Here is a 24,121-nt window from a genome sequence, read left to right on the forward strand (position 1 = left end):
AGACCCTCGCTCGCTTACGATGCAACGAAAAGGCACACCTTCTTCATGAGTCTTCGTCGCAAAAAATATGCTGACTCTTGCCTTTGCAGTCACTTACAGACTTTGCTAACCGTGATAAATCCAGTTCGTTGCACAGGGCGACGGCCCTTGACTTCGCCCTGGCAGCGCCTTGTCAGCTGTTTGTGGTAATAACAAGATGGGCTAGGCCTACATTAGGCATGAGGATAGAAATCAGCTTGTATTGGAAAGAGGCTGCGGAAATTATGTAGCAAACTTCACAACGCTAAAGCTTTGAATGTATGCTTGTATGCATAGATGGCATCAGAGGCAAGCGAATTGTGGGTTGAGACGAAAAGTGTGCTAGTTTTCTACTTGGTTCAAATCACAATGTGGCTATGTGAGCATTTCAGTTCCACCTTTGAGGAGCAGCCCAGGCCGCTAGAACATATGTCGTTTACCTTCGATATGACTCGTACGAAAGACACTCAATAAAAGTATACTTGCCATGTGGCCTGCTATTATAGTGTACAATGACGCTATTTGTACATCCTGGATGTTTGTTAAAATGACTATCCGTTCCTTGTCTCATGATTGGCTTGAAATGTCATGAGTCCCGAACGAACCTTATTGCACAGTCCAGATGATGCTGGTTTATATATTTTCAGAAAATGCAGTCATCGTTAGCAAACCATGGTTTCACTGTCTGTATAGTCCTAAAGCGTGAACAAAGTCCTCAAAAATTCAAGGGGCGCACCTAAGTCTGCTTAGGTGCAGTAATGCGAAATCATTGTGAGTTCTGTCACGCCGCCTGGTAGATTTTTCCTACAGCCGGCACTATACAAGAAAACCTCGGCAACACTCGATCAAATGGCGTATGTGTATGGCTTATATACCTAGGGTAAATAAAGGATCGCCGCAGAGGAAACTCCATGAAGACGGCGATTTTCCCTGCACAATGATGCAATGTGTTGCAGTCGGACCTTGATGAAGATGACGATGTGTACTGCATAGCGCCAGAGTGTGTGGCAGTTTTACACGAGGCGTGATCGACTGCGATGAGAGTATATTTGAATAAAGAAAAAAAAAACAAGACGATAATATAGGGCTTTCTAATCTGGGCCAGGGAAGGTGATCTGTTCGTCATGGAGCAGGTTCGAAACCCATGCTATAACGCAATGTTTTTTCTCTTTATTGACACTTCGTACGGAGATGCTCAGTACACAAATCCTGCCAACGCCACTCATGAGACAAGAGGTCTTTTCACATTAAAAATACAGATCAGCATTCTCCCTAATAAACGAATCCCAGAGTGAACATTCGTATCGATTCGCAACGACAGCTTGGACACCACCGCGACCTAAAAGCTCACCCGGTAGAAGGGGTCGAGCGCCCGGTCGGCCAGCGTCCATTCGTTGATGTGCGAGCCGACGATGACGGCGCGGAAGCCCAGTTGTGAGACGCATCGCTTGAGCTCTTCGGCAGCAAGCTGCGGGCTCTGCATGGGCACCGTGCACATCCCCACGAAGCGATCGGGCCTCCGGTTCACCAGCGACGCCACAAAATCGTTCTGCAGCCGGCTGAAGTCAAGGGCATCCTCGGGCTTCGCCTGCACCAGTAGTCAGGGAGGGGGTGGGGGTGGGGGGGGGGGGGGGGGGAGTACATTGTCGAGCATCGTACTGCATGCAGCATGCAGCTGCTTCGCGTAGTACGAGTATAGTATATTTTGCAGCAGAGGTACATTTTAGAGATTAAATGTGGCCAGGATTTATCGGACTAAATTTTGTGCCCGCACTGTGCAGCTGTCGTGGGTAGGAATTCAGGTGCGAGCTCGTTTGGATAACGGTAAATGTCAGCCTAGCTTTTGCAACTAAGCACATAACAAAGCGTTCTTCGTCCTCTGCTAAAGTCGCCTTCTATTTTATTTTTACATCCGCAGTTGGTTTCTTCAAAATCGGGTTAAACCAGATCTCTATCCGCAAATGCATCTTCTTGAAAGAAAAATTTCTCATGCACAAAGATAAACGAACTGCACAGGAAGCAGCGGTTGTTTTATACTCGTTCTAGAGCAATACTTACAATCAGAAGTTGATTGTATTCTTTTTATGCTTTTAACTTGACGCTGTTCAAGAGCTTAATAAGTGTGCTATGGAAGCCAGAATCCAAAACACAAATGCTCACCGGAAAAATCGCTAACCTCACTGATTACTTTCAAGAATGAATGCTCGAAGGTGGCTGCACGTTTAATATTGCAGCAGCGATAAAAGTTGACCATTTTTGCAGTGCACAAAGATACAAACCTCGAGTTATGCTGCGCAAATACGGTACATGAGAATAACAATGTTACGCGATGAATTAGCAGTAAAAAAAAAGTAAACAAAAATATTGATTTATTTTTAATGTGTCTTTGTGCACTCTGCCATTTCGAGATACTTAACAAAAATACAAGGCAAAAATAAAGTGATCAATTTGAAATATAAGGTGATCACGTTTAGTTCTTGCTTTCGAGTCATGCTATGCCATGAAACGATCTGGTTAAGTAGTTGCATTGCTATTTTTACTCTTTGTTCATTGGCTGCGTACCATCCTGCATTTTGTGCGTGTCCGAACTGTGCATATTATCTAGATTTGTTTCGTTCTTAGGCGTTTATTGCTAATTATGCGTCTTTTTGATGGTTTATTTTTATTTAGTCATTGTTGGAGTTTGGTTATTAATACTGATTTGTCTAAAGTGATCTGTACAAAAATGTCACGGTTTTAGCAGATATCAGCGCGTATTCATTTTCTTTGTATCACTGCTGTACCCCACTCCCTTCTGCAATGCTTCGGCGATTGGGGGTATGTCAAGTAAAGAAAGAAAAAGAAAAACATGCCGCATTTTATTCCCTGCGCAAACGCGGGAAGTTTTCAAGTAAACTTGAACTATGAATATTTTTGCTCATTATTCTGATTTTTACGCAGAATAGAAAATGATATAGCGCATTAATTTCATTCCTTGAATCGCGAAAGAAAAATTCAGGACGCACTGCAAACCGCAATTATGAACTGAATGTTATAGCGTGTCAGGATCTGTCTACTTGAAACCCTTTTGCGGTTCGCCTTTGCAAGCCATTTGTTATAGTCTTCGGAGCATCTTACCTTATCCGATTATCTGGGATCACCTCTCTTTTCCATCATGCAGTTGGAGCTATGCCAGATGTGACGAAACCCATCCACATAAATCGATCACTCTCGTGACACGCGCTCTCTCGGCAACTCCACTGTCTCCCTTTATCTGGTGTTCACCACCTGCTATCCCTGTTACACTTACCTCCATAAGCTGGGTCGGGGCTTACTAATGCTGTACACGTCCCGAAGAGCAACATGTCACCGGGCGAGGACGGCATCATATAAAACAGTCTTATACAAAACCTGAACCTATACTCTGTGCAAACCGTCACCTCCCACTTCAATCAGATTTGGTCTGGAACAACCTCGAACTACAAGACGATTGGAAACATGCGGAAATCGTCCTCATTCCCAAGCCAGCAAGTCTTACAAATCTCCGAACGTTCTCTTGCACCGTGCACCGGTGAGCTCTTTGAACCTACTGTGCTCAGCTACCTGCAGTATTTTTTTTTTTGAAAGGCACCATAGAATACATATGCACTATGTTCAGCTTCCGAGCGCGCTTTTGTATAGTACGTGTTGTCCCGGCTCAAAGAGGACCTCCTTGATGATTTATCGTCGTCCACTACCCTAGCCGTACTTGTTTTAGACATCAAGGGAGCATTTGATAACGTTGGTCACTCCCTAATCCTCAAGAACCTAGCCACCCCGAATCGCAGAGAAAAGGCATATCCAAACTTTTGCTACCGAAAAACTTGAATCGGTATCAAACCTCTGCTTAAACTTCTTGCTCGTCCACAACACACTCCTCAAGAATTTGCACTATCAAATACAATCTTCAGCATGGCCATGAGAAAGCTATTAGAACAACTTGAGAGTGCCCTCTACACTTATCAAAGTTGACATTATAATTGTGACCAACTCGAGCTCAGATGGCGCCAAGCAAGGCACCCTGAAAAACAGGCTAGAAATTTTCCTTCCCTGGGCCTTTATCTGCGGGCAGATGGCAAAGCCACTTTCACCGTCCAATACCTCAAAACCACTATGACCTGTATATCCCGCTTGGTAAAGAAAGACACATTATGAGCCGCAAACACGAACTCAAAGAAGCACACATAAATCGGCTCCTCCAAGCTCTCATCACTCTGTCCCTTACTTCATCAACCTGAACCAAGCAGACAAACAAAAACTGATCGTTCTCAGCCGCAAGTCCTTCAATACTGCCCTAGGGCAGGCAATTGATCTGATAAGCCTGCGCCTCCTACTCCAAGCACGTTACACGGAATAATCACTGCGCAAAAATTCATCACGAACAGCATCCAAGTAGCACCTGTTTCAAGAAACCTCCGCCCTGTCCTGCAGCTCGGTCGCCGTGCTTCCAGAGCGAAGGCGCTCCAGCGAATATATGGCACCGGCGATGGTGTTAGACACGCGGAGGCTGCCGTGTATTCGGGGTACCAAGCGACTACAGTACGTGTTGTCAACCACCAACAACTCAGGATGGTGGCTTCCGCGTCACTGGCAACTAACTGCCCGACGGAGGCCAAAGAAGCTGTCATCGCCCAAGCAATCACCGCAGGCAAATGATATGCAACCATCCTCTCTGACTCCCAAGCCGTCTTACGTGGCTACCGTGGCGACATGCTTACTTCCCGTGCTTTGAGGATGCATATACACAACAGACTAAGGACTCCACTATCACAAGCCAAGCATGTCTGAACTCTTGGTCATAGGTCTCTCAGGAAATACGCAAACCAATACCGTACCCCTATCATGTTTAAACAGGGGGACAAGTAGAGCAAGCAAAATCAGCTTGCCTATACCGCAGTCTGTAAATCCTTCGATATCTTCGCCCATTATTGAGCACAAAAGTTCCGCTTTTCCTCGCCCCACAAGAACCTGACGCAGGAGAAGGCCACGACCTGTGGCTAACTTTAGTCTCACACTTACAGGCGCCTTGTATTACTATACACTATTTATACCCTACGTAATAAGAGGACACATGTCCACACTGCTCGGAGCTCCCCTCCCGTACACCACGGAACGTGGGCCTGCCAACAACACGCAAACCTTCCACCATAACCTCCTCCTCCATTGAGACTTGCAAACTCCTCTGCTCAGCTCGCATCTAGGGGGCTGACGTTGCTTATTGGAACGAGAAAAGGCAGAGACACTCCGAAAGGTAGCACAGGAATAAGGGCTCCATCCGTATTCGGTAAGTTTTTCTGTGCATAAATATTTACATAATCGCCACAAGTTTATCGCTGATGGGCGTATGCTCCTACATCGGCAGAGAGCACGCTCTGGTCACGACAATTTGTATCAATTAATAATGTTTATAGCGGGATTATTTCCACTCCCTTCTTTAAAGGTAAGAACGTGCTTTCGGAGCAGGCTTTGAGAGGTGTTACATCACATTCCCAATCTGCCAATAAAAGCTATCATTCTTCCGACACCGGGTTTCTGTAAGTGCGTGAAGTCACAAATCCTTCCAGCCAATCTACAATTCCACCGAGGCTATATCGCCGTATTTCTCCTCCAGCGGGAAGTCCAACGCTATCGTGCAGAAATTCGCAGGGACACCTAATTGCATTATATGCCGGCAATGCGATAGAAGAAGGTCTTGATGCCTTTACGTGGAGTTTTTGGTCATGCCATCACGATTATGTTTGCGGGCTCCAACAAGCCTGTTTGAACACAGCCAGACATCTCTTCGTTTTATGCAGTGGGTGGTTAGATGTTTCCTTGAAGGTATCTACAGGTGGCGACACGGACGCAATGAACACACATCGCAACGTATAGCTTTTACTTCTGGCTAATTACGTTACTACCCTCCAGCCAATCATCGAATTTTATGGCCCATGCCGCATTTTTTTCTACGAGGTTTGCATTTTAGTTAAGTATTATAATAAAAAGAAGGAATGAACACTGTATAAATGGACTTGTATAGCGAATTGTGCATGCGATGGCAGGTACGGGTGGGAATATGTGGACTACTGATGTTTTCGAGGTTATCTAAGAGAACGAAGTAGTCGTGAAAGAAGCTATTATAGATGAAATATATGAGGTCTCTGCAGGTAGCCGGTGCCAGTGCATGTCTGCAACATTTAAAACCAGCTTTACTAGGTTCAATCGGCAATTTCCGCTCGGTGGCAAGGAACGCGCTGATATGTAGAGATAAACTATTTGATGTAAATAAACGGCAGGCGCCGCGATAACGTTGATTGCATAGCAGTTTTTTAGGCAGTACTCAACCTCAACTGCTAAAGTTTCTTTCCCGAGCATGTAATCAGCGCATGTTAAGTAAGGAACCAGAACAGTACGTTGGACGTTTGCTTAAATAACAACAAAAAAAAAAATGCCGCTTTGAACTTGGGACTCTAGAACAGCCGCGATGTGCGGCACCTCTTAGTTTCGAGCCCCCTTGCATGCGCATGCGAGACTTCTGAGGTCAAAAGTTTCCAAAGTCAAACCATTTCGGACATTAATTTGTTTAGAACGTACTTTGTATACTCAAATTTTCGGCACGAAAACACTGTGAAATGAAGGCTAAATATTATTGTTTATACTGAACTCAATTTTTCGCTTTAATTTTCGCGGTATTTTTTACCCGCTTGATCACTTATTTTATAGATATCACGCATTGTAGACCTTTTGCTACTTCAGGGGGCGCACTGTAAACGAGGTGCGCGATTTGTTGATGTTATAGCGAAACGAAAACTGTGCTTTTAAAGGAAATGGATATATGTACGCCCTGGGTTTCATGAGTTGCAAGAAGTAGGATTGCCTTAAGGAAGCCTGAACTGCTGTGTTTGAAAGTTTATTTTATTGTGTGCCCCGTCCTATGAGTATTACAATAATAAATAGCACTTACGCCAATCGAAATAGAAAGAAACGAGCATACCCAATAACTGAACAGCACCGGAGTCGTAGATAAAGCCTGAACTGTGACACCTGCATGAAAGTGAAAATCAAGTTAGATATTAACTTTTTTGTTTTTTGCTCTTTCTGTTCTTCGTGCTTATTCGCTGTACGTGACTTCAATTACTGTTATTTTAATATAAGCCCTTAGCCTTGCATTCGGAATCTGCAAAAGTGTCTCTGTATAGGGCATAGAGTTCCTTACACTAACTAGATGGAAAGCTGAGGGCGCTGCACTTCAGCCATCATGGGAGCGCTAAGAATCATGGGCCAGTGTGCTACTTGTTGCGGGACAGTCGGTTTTTCTCGGGTGTGTGGAGTGGCGTTACTGTGATGTTTTTTTTTTTTCGTCATCATCATCATCTCAAGGTGCGTACATAGACCGCGAAAGCCATAGTAGCGAAGGCGCAAAAGCAGACGTCGCCAATAAATGGTTTCTGTTTCCCGAAATTCCACTAAAAACTTCCTTAAGTGATTGTACAACCATAAATATTTTCATAACACTTTTTTATTTCAAATTTTGCCTATTAAGTGCGAAATATTGGTATTTGTGCTGCTCAGAACTAAGCCAATAGGAGAAAAAACCATCGCTTATATTGGATAAATCTCACACTGACATGCTCTTTCTCTCTCTTTTTGCAATTTATAGTCACAATATTCAATATTAGGACATTATTTACGGTAGAACAACGTTTATCTTTGCATTAGTTTTGGCCAAAAGTTGTAGTTCTGCACTCGGTAGCTCTCTGGTCCATGATGCTTTGAGCGCCCATGGTGGCTGAACTGGCCGCCTGGAAACTCCATGTAAACTCCCATAGACGACAGCACAGCTTTCCCTCTAGGTAAGAGTAAGAAACTCTATGGTATAGGGTAAATATTTTCGTGACGATAACTTGACAAACATGTGACCTCACACTTTTATTTGGGCCTGTACAGAAGAGCTCCCACACACTATAGCACCATAGTAAAGCACTGCGCCCAGCGGAGTGAAAAACAAGTCGCTGGCGAAAAAAGAACCCCCCCAAAAAACACCCCTTCGAGCTATTCAAGTGTTATTCTGTTGTTGAAAACATTCAATGCTTCAAATATGAAGAAGCGGTATGCAGGGAACGTTATATACCAGAACATAGTACCGGCTTCAATGCATGTTAGCAGAAATGTCTACGTCGTTTTACGCAATATTTTTTTGTATTTGCAACGTTCATCGCGTACAGCTACTTTTGAAGCCTCAATTACTCTATTACTAAGTGTTCTGCATTGATCAAATGGTGAATGCAGGTTCTTATTTTACTGATAGGTGCGTAAATTCAGCAGGTTTTACAAAATACCATCAGCACGCAGCACTATATAGTATCCTATTTCTTGAAAGAGAGGCCACAAAATACTGGACATCGATGGACAATTGAAATAAGAGCGCTCAGTTTACGCACTTTACTAAGTACGAGATTTTTTTGGCCTGCACTGGTACATGTAAAGGCCGACAGGCCACGAGGCATGGATTGACGCGGGACGATAGACACGATACCACAAAGCCCATCTCAGGCTTCGTGCTCCGCTTCGTTCGTGAGGCGCACCTGGAGGACTATGAATATATAGCCTGCTCTCACACCTCTTCTCTTCTGTGATGTCTTTTCCGACAGTTTTATTCTCGTCAACATAAGTGGTGTCAAAAGAAAATTACAGAATACTTTAAAGCTCCGCCTTTATGTGTATGACATATGCCAGCGCTAATAGGTCCTGTCAGCGATCTTTCTTGCACATGCAGGCACATGTTTGCCAATTACAATGAATAAGTGAAAAAATCACATAACATGCATATAAATTTCCCGCTTTAACTAAGCCATACGAGCAGCTCTGCATGGCCAAGAGTAGTTTGTTTAAGTCGCAACTCAAGGCCCACCTGTGATCTCTACCTCGGCCTCATTTGCTACTCAAGGGTTACAATTAAATTCGAGTGGTGACTTATAACTCCAATTTGGTTTATACGTAATTCATTTGCTGTTTATATTACCATGTCCTAGCCACGTTTGAGTTATGTTGCGATGTTGTGATGACCATTTTCCTAATGTCTTAATTACTCTTTAATCCGCCCCACCACGTGTGGCGTAGACACCTTTTCAACTAATCCGAATATTTCACTGAGAGCACAAACTACTTCGATGCCGGGGCTTCCTTCGAATGCGAGATTTAACGTTGTTGTATTAAATGATTAGAAAAAAAAATTCGTAATAGTCATTTTTCTCTGTCTGCCTTAGGTTGAGAAATAAGTGCCCAGCTTCCATTTTATGTTTGCAGTTATTTGTTTTAATAGCAGCATGTTCGTATTCCTTCTGTCGACCACGTTGGCTTCATAGCCGTAGTTGGCCATTGCATAAAACTTTCCCAAAGGTGATGTTGGCCACAAGTACCTGCGTCCCAAAATCGCGTGGCCCATGGAGTACCAATATACCACATGTTTTCACACGATCAAGTCGATGCTGGGCTGTGTTGCGGCTATACTTTGTCATCCTGCAGTCACGGTGAACGGGGAAGAGACAGAGGAATGAGATTGTTTTACTTTTCGTGCCCGAGTTTTCTTTTTTTGCGCATACAAGCCAAATATAGAAGCTACATCGATATAGCTTATGTCACACCGCGAAGCGTCACGCGCGTAATGGGGAAACGAGAATATTTATTGAAGAGTAAAAACCTAGCGGAACGCGTGCGCTCAGAAATGGAGCGGAGCTCGTGAAGGTTGCTACGGCAATACGTCCCGTGGGCCGTGGCAGCGCACGTGACACTGGGTCATCAACTGTGGCGGCGGCGCCACCGGAAACCGCCTCTTGAGTTAATCGCGAGTAGTAGCCGGCGTTCGCAGCGGGACCGAAGGTGATCACACGACGTGGTACGTATCACTACGTCATCAATTGTTACGATGGTGTAAGAGGTGTGGTTTGGTTTGGTTCGGGGAAAAAGACGATCACACGACGTGGTACGTATCACTACGTCATCAATTGTTACGATGGTGTAAGAGGTGTCGTTTGGTTTGGTTCGGGGGGTTTAACGTCCCAAAGCAACTCATTCTATGAAAGACGCCGTGGTGGAGGGCTCCGGAAATTTTGACCTCCTGGGGTTCATTAAATGCACTGACATCGCACAGTACACGGGATGCCTAGATTTTCGCCTCCATAGAAAATGGTGTAAGAGGAGTAGTTGCTTGCGACGTAATAACTACTAATGACAAAAATATGATGTCTTTGGTTTTGCTTCTTTGTGTGCCAATGCCATGAATGGCGTTGCTTCGGAACTTTTCCACTGCTAGAAGTCAGTGAGCAGTGACTGGAAACTCATGCGTGACCACTTAATGAGTATAGCATCGTCGCAAGAGAGTATATATGTTACTTAGAACAAGGCCGCGATAGCCAGGACACGGTTCTCCTTGAAAAAGAATATCGACGTTGCTGCAAAGACAAGAAAACGTCATTGTACGATGCTAGAAGGTTCCATAGGTCTGCGGAACTGAATATAATACATGAGAAAACCAATAACCACAAAACAAGGACCTGTATGCACGCAAGCTTAAAGAAGGCGTGGTACCGGGAAGTAATGTGTTAAATGCTAAAACAAGGATGCCGCTATATGCCTCTGGGTCACTAATGACATTCCGCTAATGAAAAAGACCTTTCGCTGAATAATGCGGTAAGTCCGCAAGTTTAGCCTGTAGTGACATGAAATGACTCAGTAGCAGCTCTGTGAGCCAACAAGGAGGAAGTAGGAAAAGGCCTAGTGTGCGTTTCTTTGTTTGGGCACATCATGCGGTGTGCTCATCTTTCAACACCTGTCATTAAACTCTATGAACAAACCCCTCTTACAGTTGATGTAGGTGCGGGGTACTTGCAGCCTCAAGATTATGCAAACTGCAACTTCTCACCCGCTAACTGCCCTCAACAGAGACCTCTGCTATGACCCGCCGGACGAATTGCCAGCGGCTCCAGGGCCTTCCATCATTTGAACTGACATACGCCAGCGTGACCCCTCATGTACACCGAGTTACGAGAGCATGAGTACACGTAACAAATGGGACGACGTGGTTAAAACCGAACAATGTGATGGTCTACTTGACCCAAGTAGCTCAGCTTTGGTGCGCAAACCATATGAACCAGACCTACCTAACTGGACAGCCTTCAAGGCACGCCCACTCAACTTTTTTTTTGTCTACTTATCCCACGGAGCTTCTGCTGGGTCATTTCAATCACTACATTCAAAATCGAAAATTTCGATCAGCACTTCCAATCAGGCTCTCTTGTTTGGACAACTATGGGGAAGAGGCGGGTGCGCGTATTTTACTTTAGGGACAGCGCGCTATGTGCCCATTTTGCTCCCCCTTACCATTAAACCCTGTGCGTAAAAAGGCCTCTTAAAAGCTCTAGCATTTTTAATGCTGTAGCACTAAACGCCCCGCTCTGCAGAAAAACCAGCGTTGGCGTTGTGGTCGACAAATCATGCTGCTCAGCAGGTGTAGTTGGCAAGTGGTATGGCGCGAGCACGGATTTCTTGATGGTTTGTGCCGGTGATGGCACCTTATGCTACCACAAGTTTGAGAAGACGAAGAAGTCAGGGAACTGTCGGGCTGTCCGCTGGTTTCTGCGAAATTTGTTTGGTTTTCCTTTCAATACTCGATGTATATGTCCCAGATAACCTATATTGCGAGATTCTGACATGTTATCTGCGACGGGTGCGGCTCCGCCAATGCCACACCCTGGATCATCACCTGAGGGTTCTTCTGGCGTCGCGTCAGGCTTACCTCTGCAGACTGTCGGAACTCTGCAATCATCACCCGTCCTACCAACCTGTGTATCATGCGGTCACCTGTCATCACCAGGTACTCAAGGACTCAAATCATCTGACACTAATCAGCAACACCCATCTAGTCCTTGCACCGCAAGCTGGGATCATCCAATGCCTGCAGGTCAGGATGATTTTCCTGATAGCTAAGATACGTCGCCTGCAATTACATGTATAGATGCTGCTGCGAAGTCTGCTGAAGAACCAGACAGATTTACTCAAGTGCCTTCGAAGCGTCGTCGCAGCTCGAGGCAGTCGCATTTCAGCGTCGACGCATCTAACGCTTCTAAAGTGCCCAAGTGCAACCTCACAGTAGTCATAAAGCCAATAGATACCGGATACCGTATTGCTCGCTTTAATCCGCTGGCAATGAGGCAAGCATTTGAATCTCTAGCTCCAGATGGCGCCCTTCAAGTTCGCCCCAACGAGCTGCTTTATCTTCTGGCAGTTGACACCCGAATCGTGGTCGCTACTGAACGCCTTTTACAAATACGATCAATAGCGGGAATCGCAGTGCAAGCATACTAGCCGCGGCTAACAACTGGGGTGTAGGAGTAATCAAGGGCGTGCCCCTGGACCTTTCTCAAGAAGATATCTACTCGGCACTACTGCAGAGAGTTCCAATAAAATCTATGCGCCGTCTGGGAAATTCAGAAATTATTCGCATTGTTTTGTGACAGAATCTGCGCCGGAATACGTTATTCTTGGATATACACGATACCGTGTGCATGAATACATCCAAGCCCCACAAAAATGTGGTAGATGTGAGCGCCTCGGCCATGTGACTACTGCTTGCCGACTAACCTTGCGCTGCCATCGCTGCGGTGGAAATCACGACCGTATCATGAGCCCAAGTGACAACCCCATTTTTTACAACTGTAGAAAGCAGCATGAGGTGAGGTTTTCTCGCTGGACTGCCTACCAAAAGGAGAAACTAATCTATAGGTACAAGACATCAAACAATGCCAGCTACAAGTCAGCAAAAGCTGCTTTAATTGAACAAAATTAAATCAGGAGCAGTCATTACAGAAAAAAATCATTGAGGGGGAAGGAAGCACAATAACAGTCACAGAAAGATGCTGCTATTCATCCACGAATTGATGACGTGGTTGAATTTCCTCCTCTTCCACAACAATCAGAGGTTCATTAACCAACTGTACAAAGCCCACGAAACATTACTGTACAGCAGCCTCATTTGAGGTGTGCATCCCGGAACCGCTCATACGAAACCTCTATTCGCAGAAACTCTGAATATTCCAGTTCCGAACTGTGCTTACTTATTGAGGCTGTTCGTGATTTTCTTATACCACTCTCCTCACCGGTGGCGAAAGGCATCCTTACAATTCTTGATATCATCTCTCCTCTCCTCGCGCAATGGCGGTAGGAGACAATCAATCGACTGCTCTACCCAGCGTGCAAGTCATCCGAAATAAGGCCACCATCTTTTAATGGCATGCCTGCAGCCTACGTCTCCACCTCTCGGACTTTCGACATTTCGTCTTCAAGCATCGTTTCCCTATAATCGCTATATCAGAATCTCTGCTCAATACTGCAATCCGTCTCTCAGGCTACGCAGTACTGCAATCAACAACTAATACGAACCTCATTAAAGTTCTTCTGGCTATCCGGAAAGACGTTAACTTCATCCAGAATCCTATACCAACTGATCCACATAATGAGTCATTGCAGCCACTTTAAAGTGCATTGCAGCCACTTAAGGTCTGTAACAGTTTACACTAATTGCGGCCTACATACCACCTCGCGCTAATTTTAACATTGAAAGCCTACAAGATATCGTGCGAAGTACCCCTGTGACACAAATTATAACGGGAGATTTCAACGCACATCATCCTGCTTGGGGAGCCGTCGTATTGACAGTCAGCGGCCGGCAGTTATTCGACTTCGCACTTTCCAACAATTTAACATTTCTTAACGACGGCCAAGCAACTTACTACCAAGGAGCAAGGTCCTGTGCTCCTGACATCTCCATGATCTCTGCTGAGCTGTCAGCTTGAACAACCTGGTCTATGGACATATATACTCACGGCAGCGATCATCTTCCTTCATACATTGAGGTTGGTGGCTTTTTTCTTCCCTCCCAGCGGCATGAAGTTCGCTATACGAATTGGGAAGCTTTTGCTGATGCCGTAGAGAAGCATGATCTGTCAAACCTAAATTATGAATCCCTCATTGCTTGTGTAGCACATGCTCAAACGTTTCACACGGAAGTCCTCCATCTGCCAAATGTGTACTCAGTTGTTGACGCTGAATATGAAAACCTTCGAGCAATACGTCGCAGAGCAGAAAGACGAGCGCGCAAGACACTTTCTAGAGACGACATCCAGAGGTCTAGATGAGCACAAAACCACTTTCAACGCCATTTGGACAAGCTGGCAAGAAGGGAATGGAGATCTTTTTGTACAAAATTAGATCCTAGAAATACTCTTTTTAAAGTATGGAGTATTGTACGAAGCTTAAGAAGCCAGCCTTCACAACTACATCCTTTCGAGTGCGTGGCTCTAAATGCCAATACTACTTGTCTTCAAGTTGCACAGGCCTTCTGTGAAAAGATCATTGCTTCATTAGCAGTTCCTTCACAACAAAATGTGCTCCCGACCTTTGTCCCGTCGCCCAACACTTCTTTTTTAGATTAACTGTTTAGTATGGAACTTCAAGCCGCGCTAGCAGATATCAACAAAAGATCTTGCCCGGGACCTGACCGTGTTAGCTAAATTTCGCTGTCGCGTCTTGGAAGAAAAGCCAAAACTAAGCTCCTTAATATCTATAACTACTCTTGGATGGTTGATAGCTGGAAGACTGCGCGCGTAATACCAGTCCTTAAACATGGTAAGCCATCAATTGATCTAAACGCTTATCGTCCTATCGCACTGCTACAATGTGTCGGGAAGTTGATTGAAAAAATGGTTCATTCCCGCCTTACCTTGGACCTGACAAATAGGGGACTTTATCCTTCATCAATATCTGAATGTCTGGCTTCCGAAAAGGCCGAAGCAGTATTGACAATGTTATTGCTCTCGCCAACTGTGTCAGGCACAGCAAAGCTGAGCGGCGTTAACCATTGCTGTCTTTCTTGACGTTAAATGAGCTTTTGATAATGTCACGCATGAGGCGATTCATTCAGCCTTGCATTCGATTGGTACTGGTGGACGAATGTACAACTGGCTCTCTGCTTATCTTCGTGATAGGACAATCTACATGTCAACGGATCAAGGGGACACATCCCTACGTGTCTCGTGGCGTTCCTCAGTGAAGGATTTTAAGTCCAATCCTCTTCAATATCTCTCTTCTTGGTTTGGAAAGTTCTTTGCCGTCTACCGTTGAAATCTCCCTCTACGCCGACTGCATATGTATATAGTGCACTGGAAGAAACAGACGCATTGTGCATGCTCGACTACAGAAAGCAATAGGGGGCATTGCATTATTCTTAAACAAGCGAGGTCTTGTTATATCTACAGAAAAGTGCGCAGCAGCTTCATTTTCACGACGTGATCTCTCTCGTTACGTACTGCAAGTTGCTAGCACTCCTATCCCATATGTCAGCCACCAAAAAATTCTAGGTGTGACCTTTGATAAGTCTTTTTCTCGGTCACCATACGTTCAGCAACTTGAGATCAAACTTTCCTCATACGTATCTGTAATCAGTATGCTCTCAACAACCAGAAGAGGCTGCTCTACCGATTCCTTACTACGACTTTATGAGGCACTTTGTGAAGGCCTTCTGCGTTATTGCCTCCCTGTTTTTCAAGGCCTCTCGCAGGAAAGCATAAAACTACTTGAAGCCATGCAGGCCACAGCATTGAGTGTGCCTTGGTCTTCCAAAGAACACCTCCACAGTGGGTACTCTGGCGGAGGTCTGTAACCGTGCTGATACCGCAGGAGCTGCTTCGTGCCCAGCTGCGTTGCGTACGTGAACCTACCCATCCATTTTCAAAGCAAAGTATGACATCACTCTTCCATCTACTGCCTGCGCAATATCAACGCGCAGTACCGTCATCTTTCTCACCATGGAGGTTTACTTCATGGGAAATTTAGACAACTATAACTGGTATCAAAAGAAAAGCCCACACTTAAATATTTTGCCCTTGAGCACATCTGTGCATGCTACAGTCAACATTGCCACACCTATACTGATGACTCTGCTACAGCTGTTTCCTCATTCATCGGCGTGTGGATACCATCAATACACACCACAATCTTGACAACACTCAGTCAGCGCACTTCAGCTGTGGCTACAGAGTTAACAGCTTTGAGAAAAGCTATTGTATATGTTCTAGAACAACCCCCTGCAGCATGGGTTATCTTCAGTGATTGTCGCGACGCACTACAATTGCTTAAAGTATCCAGAATTCAGGAAGTGCTCGTCATTGACTTCAATAAGCTGCACACTGAGACCTATGACCTGAGTCACAGCATTTTGATACAGTGGTTACCTTCTCACTGCGGCATCGCGGGCAATGACTGCGCCGACGCCGCTACAAAAATACTAAAAGAAGACTCCCTAAGGACAATTCGAATTCCATTCTCACGAAGAGATTCAGTATAGGCACTGAATCATGGCGATTGCAACGCTCTCTGTGGTGTGACCCGAGCCATTAATACCGACCTCTACACCGAAAAGATCCCACTTGCGGCTTTCGAATTCCTCACAACTTCAGCAGGTGCCATTGTAGCTGTATACACCTAATCCGCTTGAATATGTCATACACAAACTACTTCTTACATAAATAGGTATAGCCAGCAGCCCTCTGTGCTCTACGTGTGATGTGTGAGAAGATTTTAAACATTTGGTAACCTCCTGTCAACGGTTTACTGCACATTGCAGGACACTGCGTTATAATTTACGCTTAACTAACGACACACCCTTGCGCCTTGAACATGTCCTGGGTCCTTGGTGGGACGGGTCGCCGGCTGCGCGGGCTACAAATACATTGTTAACTTTTCTCAAGGACACAGGGTTGATTGAAACCCTTTAAAACTCATATGTGTGTGAGTATGTGCATGTGAAAGTGTGCGACAGTGATTTTTCATTCACTTTCCGCTCCCCTCCCACTCTTTGCCACCCTCATCCCTCACCCCTCATCAGGAGTAGCATGCTAGGCTCACCACCAAGCAGACATCAGTTGCCATTAAACTATCTATCAATGTCTCTCACAAGGTTGAGAGGAGCTGCCAACCCGGGTTGCTGACTTGATGTGGGACAGTGAGATAAGAATCAACCTTCCAGGGCTGTTGGATGCTGGGCTAGGCACTCTACTCCTAAAGGTCACGCAGGCAAGTTCATATACATATGCCTTGGTTAAAGCGAGGTTTCATATCTATATGTCGAGCGGCCGCTTACAACCGGTAGCTGGATAATGTAATAGCTGAGGACTGCATGTGCTGATAAGAATGTATGAGATATTAGAGACATAGGTTAATTGATTGGTGATTAGGCTAGCAGACTTTACATGTAAGCGAGAGATCAACCTTAGAGGGAGCTGTGGACAGCAGCTATTAACAGTATCGCAACGTACCCAATTAAAGGCGAAGTTTAAATGTCCCACATAACATTTTTTTTCCCACTTTTTCAATATCACTGTACTCTGCTTTTCTGTGAGTAAAAATAAATCAGTTGGGAACAAAATGACTACATCGTATTCCCAGGCCTACCTGTCCGGTCCATGTCGGCTATCCGTTCGTCGATGTTCCAGCAGTTGGATTCGATGCGCCTAAAGAAACGTCCGTCATCGTAGCTCATCACTGCAGTCTTGTCACTTTCATGCTTGATGTCCAGCCATCCGCCGTACCCGTATCTCTGGCGAAGGGAGACATAAATAAAACGCAACTTCGAATACAGTGCAAATGAGCTTCATTCTTTTTTTACTTCTTAAAGTCGTTTTTTAACATAAACCTCTTTTAGTCAGTTTTATTCAAGTGTGATCATAACTAGACGCTACACCTCCTCAGCTAAACGAAACGAAGAGCAATATTCAACGGCAAAAACTGTAATTCTGTCTTCATGCTTTTACATATTTTCTCTGTTCTTGATAACATACCCTTGAATTCGGCTGGCCATAAATATCGTGCGTTTTCCTTTGTCTTTGAGGATACAGCAACGGGCCAGCGGTCACGACAAAATATTTTTTTAGTTAACGTCGGATATCCCTTTCCGTTTCGCCAAGCGTTCTCCTTTGAAGTAAACAAGTTTTAGCCTACTCTGGTAACAACTATCTCTGTCTCCTTCCTGTGCAAATTACGTCTGCTCGGGCAAGGAAAAAAAAGTAATGCGTTCGGTGTAAAACGTATTTGGCAGAAGGTTTGCATGAATCTCTATTTCCTGGTGCTGATATTAAAAACAAAAACAAAATCTTGTACAATTTTACACAGTAGCTTTTAATTCAGTCTTGAAAACTATGGCTAGTGTATTCATATCTCACGCACGTCTGCCTGCATTTAGTAATCCTTAAATTCGTCGATTGTACAGTATTCACTTTGCTATCAATTCTTTTGACTAAGAGACGTCTGCAGGTTTTCATTTTATATTTTCGCTCAATGTTACCCCTTTTTGGGACCTCAAAATGTTTCAATATGCATCTTTAAGGCGAAATCTGTACGGGTATGCAATGATCCAGACATGCAGGCGAGGCACAGGCCCCGCTGTTTATCTTTCACTTGATTGCGGCAACTCTGGAAAACCTCTCACTATGCTTTATCTTTATTGCATGCTGTTTCCGAGGTGCGCTCTAGAGGTCACTGCTCACCCGACTAATACCAAAGCGAGCGCTTGACAACGCACACCTTCGCTGTTGCGGCTGTTCTGTCTAAACGCGATTTCAAAATTATCGCGCAAAACGACACGAGAACAAAAGGACTTACTCGAGCGCTAACTTCCACTGTATATGAAGTATAATTAGGTCTATATAGAACATGTAATCGTTTTCTGAAGTATGTGAAGTGCATCAATCAAATAGGAGTACAACTGCTGACTGAGGGTGACAAACTGCCAGTGCTTATGGGTCATGGGCTGTACGTCGTAGCGTGTACGGTGAGGTTCACAGACAGGGCATGCCGAGGTTACTGTGTATAAACCTGAGAGAGGAATATCTTAATCATTGCTCGTTGGCGCAATGGGAATGGTGTGATTCCCTTTCGTGGCAGTTTCATTTGTCTAGCACTACACTTGTGTTTCCGAATGCGTTTCTCACAATAAAATTTTAACTATGGCATTTTGTACAGTGTTTCTCAAATGGATGTCCGCGAACCGATTTTCTAGGGTGCGAAAAACCAACGCCCGCAAAAACAATAAACAAAAAAGGTCGCGCGATAGCTCTGGCCTGGATATACACAGTTTTGCAAGGTTAAAAGCATGCATGTTCAAAGCTGACTTTATTTTTCAAAACGCAGGAAACACGAGAGGAGTGCGGAAACAGAGAGCGCTCGCAAGGGAGGGGGAGAGAAAGAGTGCGTCCGCGGTGCCTATTGCTGCTGGCATGGGGGAACACGAGCTCTGGTTGCGCTCCTGTACGGGGCTACAAATGCAAAGCCTATTGAGTGTCCGACAATCAGACGAGAGAGCGGCGCGGTGCTTGGAAGTGCCGAATTTTTTCTAGCGGTATACATACAAGCACCGACGCGTCGCCTCTCCCCCACGTCCTCTGCAGGCTGTGGAGCGCTTGCTTGTAAAGTGCGCATTATTTACAGGCAAATTAGACCACTCAATCCCGATTTCGCGACCTGATCCCTGAGCTGCAGCAGCAGTCCCAAAAGACACCCTCCTTCCCAGTCATGACACCCCACCACTTGCTATGGTTCACAAGGGGTCTCGACACATCTATAGCTGACAACCACTGACTTATTACGTTCTACTGACCAATATGGAGCCTGAGCAAATAAGTCGTGTATTAGTAAACGAGGAGCTAACATGCGGAACAAACTACTGCAGCCTATGCTCTGTATAAACGATAAAAAAGCAAGAACCTCACCACGACAAAACTTTGGGGTGGTTGTAATTAGGCTCCACAAGCGGAAAGAACGGAAATTTATAGAATTTTAAGTTTTTGCACGATATAGTGTCAGCTAGATTGTCTGAAGATATACATGTATAGCCTCTGGGAATGTAGCTAAAGGCAAAAAGTACTCAGAAGGGTGTGACGTTAACTCGTGGTTACGCAGTTTATATTGGAAGTCAAGACTTCCTGTTCTTTTAATCCTCAAATGACTCAAAATTGCTAGTCGCCATCAGCTCAGTAGGAGTCTGGGTGATAATGTTGTGTTTATTAAGGATCCATCATTATATATGAAAGTTTATTTCGTTTAGGCGTACACATGCGTAATGTATCAACAGTTGCCATATGCGGCTGACAATTGGTGATATAGAGGTTCTCATCCGAATAAAAATACCGCATAACGCTATCAATCAATAGAAGAAATACAGGCAACTATATTATTATAATACTCTCAAATGAAGGTCCTTAGGGCTACTCTGAATAGAAATACATTAACGGCCACCATACATCTCCCTCCCCAAATATATATATATATATATGTGTGTGTGTGTGTGTGTGTGTGTGTGTGTGTGTGTGTGTGTGTGTGTGTGTGTGTGTGTGTGTGTGTGTGTGTGTGTGTGTGTGTGTGTGTGTGTGTGTGTGTGTGTGTGTGTGTGTGTGTGTGTGTGTGTGTGTGTGTGTGTGTGTGTGTGTGTGTGTGTGTGTGTGTGTGTGTGTGTGTGTGTGTGTGTGTGTTCAATGCGCGAGAAAGATGCGAGAAATCTGGAGGAAATAGTTGCGGTGCGCCATGACAACGCGTCGGGTGGCAGATCGTGTTCTGTACAAACTACGGCACTGAACTTTCGAATTCCCCTTCGTGACCTTTGTTCTAATTTATGCAACACCTGTACTCGATCGAAACAACGCATGCAACCCAGCCGTCGTTCACTGCGCTACCGCGGTTCGCGGCCTTCGTTACTTGCGGCCATTTGAGACATACCTACAATGCTCAGATTTATTCGAAAAATGACAATGTCATTGTCTACGGAACACTTTAAGTGTACAGAATGCATATCCTCTACTTTCCTTCGTAGCATTACTTCTGCAGGGGCTACCACTATCATGTATAAAATGCCAGCCTGGTACGGACCGAAGCAATGTAAGGGCAACTGCAAATACAAACCGCAAAACGTGAATTGTAAAATGCTCCCAACTATGCTGTCAGTAAGGATAGGTGCGAAGCTCAACTCAGCAATGATATCCTTCTAGCATTACGGCTGTTAACTCACTCCTTATGATTCAGCAAGAAAGTCCAGTCCACATTTTTACAGCTCACCTCTCTCAGGTTGGGCCATCGGTCAGGAGTGACGTGAGCGTGCAGATCGATCTTCGCATTGGCCGCGGCCGAGAATGAAGACATATCGAAGCCTTCTCTGGATTCTTGCTTTGCCGGTCAGTTCTTCGAAAGAAGACGCGCTTGCGCTTCGCTGAGGTTGCGTATCTCCGCTGTCGTATTATACTGCGGCACTTGGCCGCGTGGAATACCTGGCCAGCGGGCGCAAGCAGGGGATAAGAGAACGCAAAACCTTCTTGTTTCTCCGCTTATAGAGACAAGGACTGATAGCGCCAGAGGTCCGTCCCGGTCCACGCCTTTACAGCTCGTTGGCGCACTCTGAATTTCGACTTCGTCTTTGCCTGCTCGTCACGCTGTCTCTTAAGGGCAGACGCTGCTGTAAAACATGAGGGGCTCTTGTGGCCGCCGTAATTGATGGCTCGGGGTTGCGCAGATCGGTCAGTAAGTGCGAAGGTACGAATGTTGGCGTATACGGGAGACTTTTAGACTTACTGTTCGCTGTCCAGCAGCTGCGGTCAAAGGTATGAGAGATGGGCTCCTGCGAGAAACTGTCGAGTTCTTGCAAGAAGCACGGATGAATCAGAATCTTCAGTGGTCGCTGGTAATTGTACGCTGAAAACGCAAGTCTATTCGATGCATTTAAGTGACTTATTGAAGGCTGTCGTGTTGCAAGCAAAAATAAGTAATAAGTATTGTAGTACAGCGCCATACATTCAAGGCACACTCCTACGGTCAAGCATACTTTTCGACATGGGGCTGCTAGAAGTTGAGGATTTTCTGCGGACGGAACATGCAAACGCTGAACCAGAAGGCGCCATGATGATCAATAAGCGCAGCTGCGTTGTTCCAGGTAGAACGGAGGCTCCGTAGTGTAAGGCACACTATTTTAGGAACGTTGTACTGCATGGCAAATATGGCAGGATGTAAGAGCTATGTTCGCATCACAGCACAGATGTGGAGGCTCGTCGTTTCCTGTTGGAAAACAGGGAGAGAAAAATGACGTTGCAAAATGAGGATATCGTGCTGCTTTTTTTCCGACCTCCAACTTTTCGCGGTGCTGCTAATGTAAAGGCGAGTCACACCGGCTCAACTTTAGACCTTAATTCGACATTTTCAGCCACGAGCCGATTGCAAGGCAAGTGGTCGGTGCGTGCATATTTTGTACTCTGCTGAGAGCCCACGCTACTTATCCCATATGCACATATTTTCCTGCCCTATAAGTAGGGTGTCTCTGAATTATCTGCTTGATGTCGGCAAGCTAGAGATGTGGAACTGGGCTTTATCGGATATACTCTGTGATAGTCTGTATACTGGCTCTTTGCCTTCCAGGCCGAAACTATTCCACCATTCGAACCGGCTGCTCTGCGAGGCAATTCGTAGTCGAGAAGCTCTCCGGCAGTTGCATTTCGACACAGCGCAGCCTGTGCGAACGCTTTCTCGACCTTTGTGAAATGACCATTCAAGTATGCGTCAAGCAAGAAAGCGTCTCCGGCGGTATGCCTGCAACCGCGAAGAACAGCCCTCGGCGAATTTGTATAGCTATAGTACAGAATACAGAGAGTAAGCTGGGTGCGCCGTGTTATATTTTATTTGCATTCTCTCTCAAGTGGGGCGGCTGCAAGGATCATTTTTTGTAATTTCCTGCCCATTTTAATTCCAAATAACAAGGCCAGCCACACATTCTGACTTGCGCGAAGAGATTGAATGAATTGGTTTAGAGTATACTTTGTGTTTTTTATTTCAATCCTATGCTTCTTCTTCCTGCTTTGGCATTCTAAGTTTTTTTTTTTTTGTGACGACCGTTCATGCGGCCACTATCATACTATTTTTACGCCACTTCAATATTTTGTTCGTCTCAACTTAAGATGCGGTACTTTCGCACGTGCATACATACATAAACCCTAGAGCATCTGCTTAAAGGCTGTGTAAGTGTTCCGGATATCTAACTTTCAGTCTTCCAGAACATGTGTATTGTTTTCTAAGGCGCGCCCGCCTGCTGTAGCAGTATAACCTGCCTGTTCATGCATCTATATTTCTTGGTTAGAAAACAATGTCAAGTAGCCGCAAATCATAGGCGTTTCCTTTCGTCTTTCGCTATTTCCGACATCTGCCTAACTGCAATAATTAATTTGTTTCTGTTTCTAGCCTCAATTTAAATCTCGGAAACATGTACAATCGGTTTTATGTTCGCTAACCTAATTATTTAGTTGTTGCGTGTGCTTCCACTCGTAAGTTTTCTGGTCCATCTTTTCCACCACAAGTTAAAGTATTCACAGTGCAAGTATTCTAAGAATTATGCTGTCTACTCCTCTCCATTTTTAGTCACTTCTCGAGTAATGCTGTGCGTTGTGTTTCCTAAATTTCAGCGAACCTCTACTTTGCCGTAAGCAACATCCACTCATTCAGCAGTCTCCTAGTTAATCGCACAGCACAACATCGCCTTTGCAAGCATCCCTGGAACCACTGGATCTTTTCGCACCCTTCATATTCGTGATAAGACTAAAACGACGTCCAATGCAAGACGGAGTCCTCTCCTGTGTCTTAAAAACAAACCCTGTCCTAAGCAATCGGCGGCAGCGTTATCACCGCAGACTTCTAATCTTATCTGGCCGCATGTCTCACTGAGTTTCCTTGAAGCGATTGCCTTTCACAATATTTATTTGGTTACCGCTAACAACCATCAATTTCCTTGCCTTGTATTGTTTTCTGCCTCATAGGGAGCACCGGTACTACCCAGCTTTTATACACACCACTTTCTTTGAGGTATTGTTGCAAAGGACCATTAATTCACATGGAGAACCTGCAAAATGCGCCCCGCCCTAATTATTACTCCTATTTCACTCCAGGGGTCCGGACATTTGGGTCACTACACTTCATAAGTATATGTATTGACTTACCGCTTCCAACGTCGGGCTGCATTGAAAAGACATCT

The 24,121-nt window shown here is 45.0% G+C and overlaps 1 protein-coding gene across 1 annotated transcript in view; it reads right to left on the minus strand.

Annotated features, from left to right (window-relative positions):
- The window catches only part of LOC146199775 (2-amino-3-carboxymuconate-6-semialdehyde decarboxylase-like), a 30,592-nt gene extending 9,116 nt beyond the window's left edge, over positions 1–21,476 (minus strand). The window contains exons 1-4 of the mRNA XM_084592808.1: positions 21,172–21,476; positions 17,521–17,665; positions 7,010–7,059; positions 1,370–1,606 (exon numbers count right to left, since the gene is read on the minus strand). Coding sequence (XP_084448934.1) covers positions 1,370–1,606; positions 7,010–7,059; positions 17,521–17,665; positions 21,172–21,255 — 516 coding nt within the window. The 5' untranslated portion in view covers positions 21,256–21,476. The remainder of the gene's footprint in view (positions 1–1,369; positions 1,607–7,009; positions 7,060–17,520; positions 17,666–21,171) is intronic.
- Between the last annotated feature and the right edge of the window lie 2,645 nt (positions 21,477–24,121).

The sequence above is a fragment of the Amblyomma maculatum genome, chromosome 2, assembly GCF_055883805.1.
Source record: "Amblyomma maculatum isolate TAMU_Amacu chromosome 2, ASM5588380v1, whole genome shotgun sequence".
Classification (NCBI taxonomy): domain Eukaryota; kingdom Metazoa; phylum Arthropoda; class Arachnida; order Ixodida; family Ixodidae; genus Amblyomma; species Amblyomma maculatum.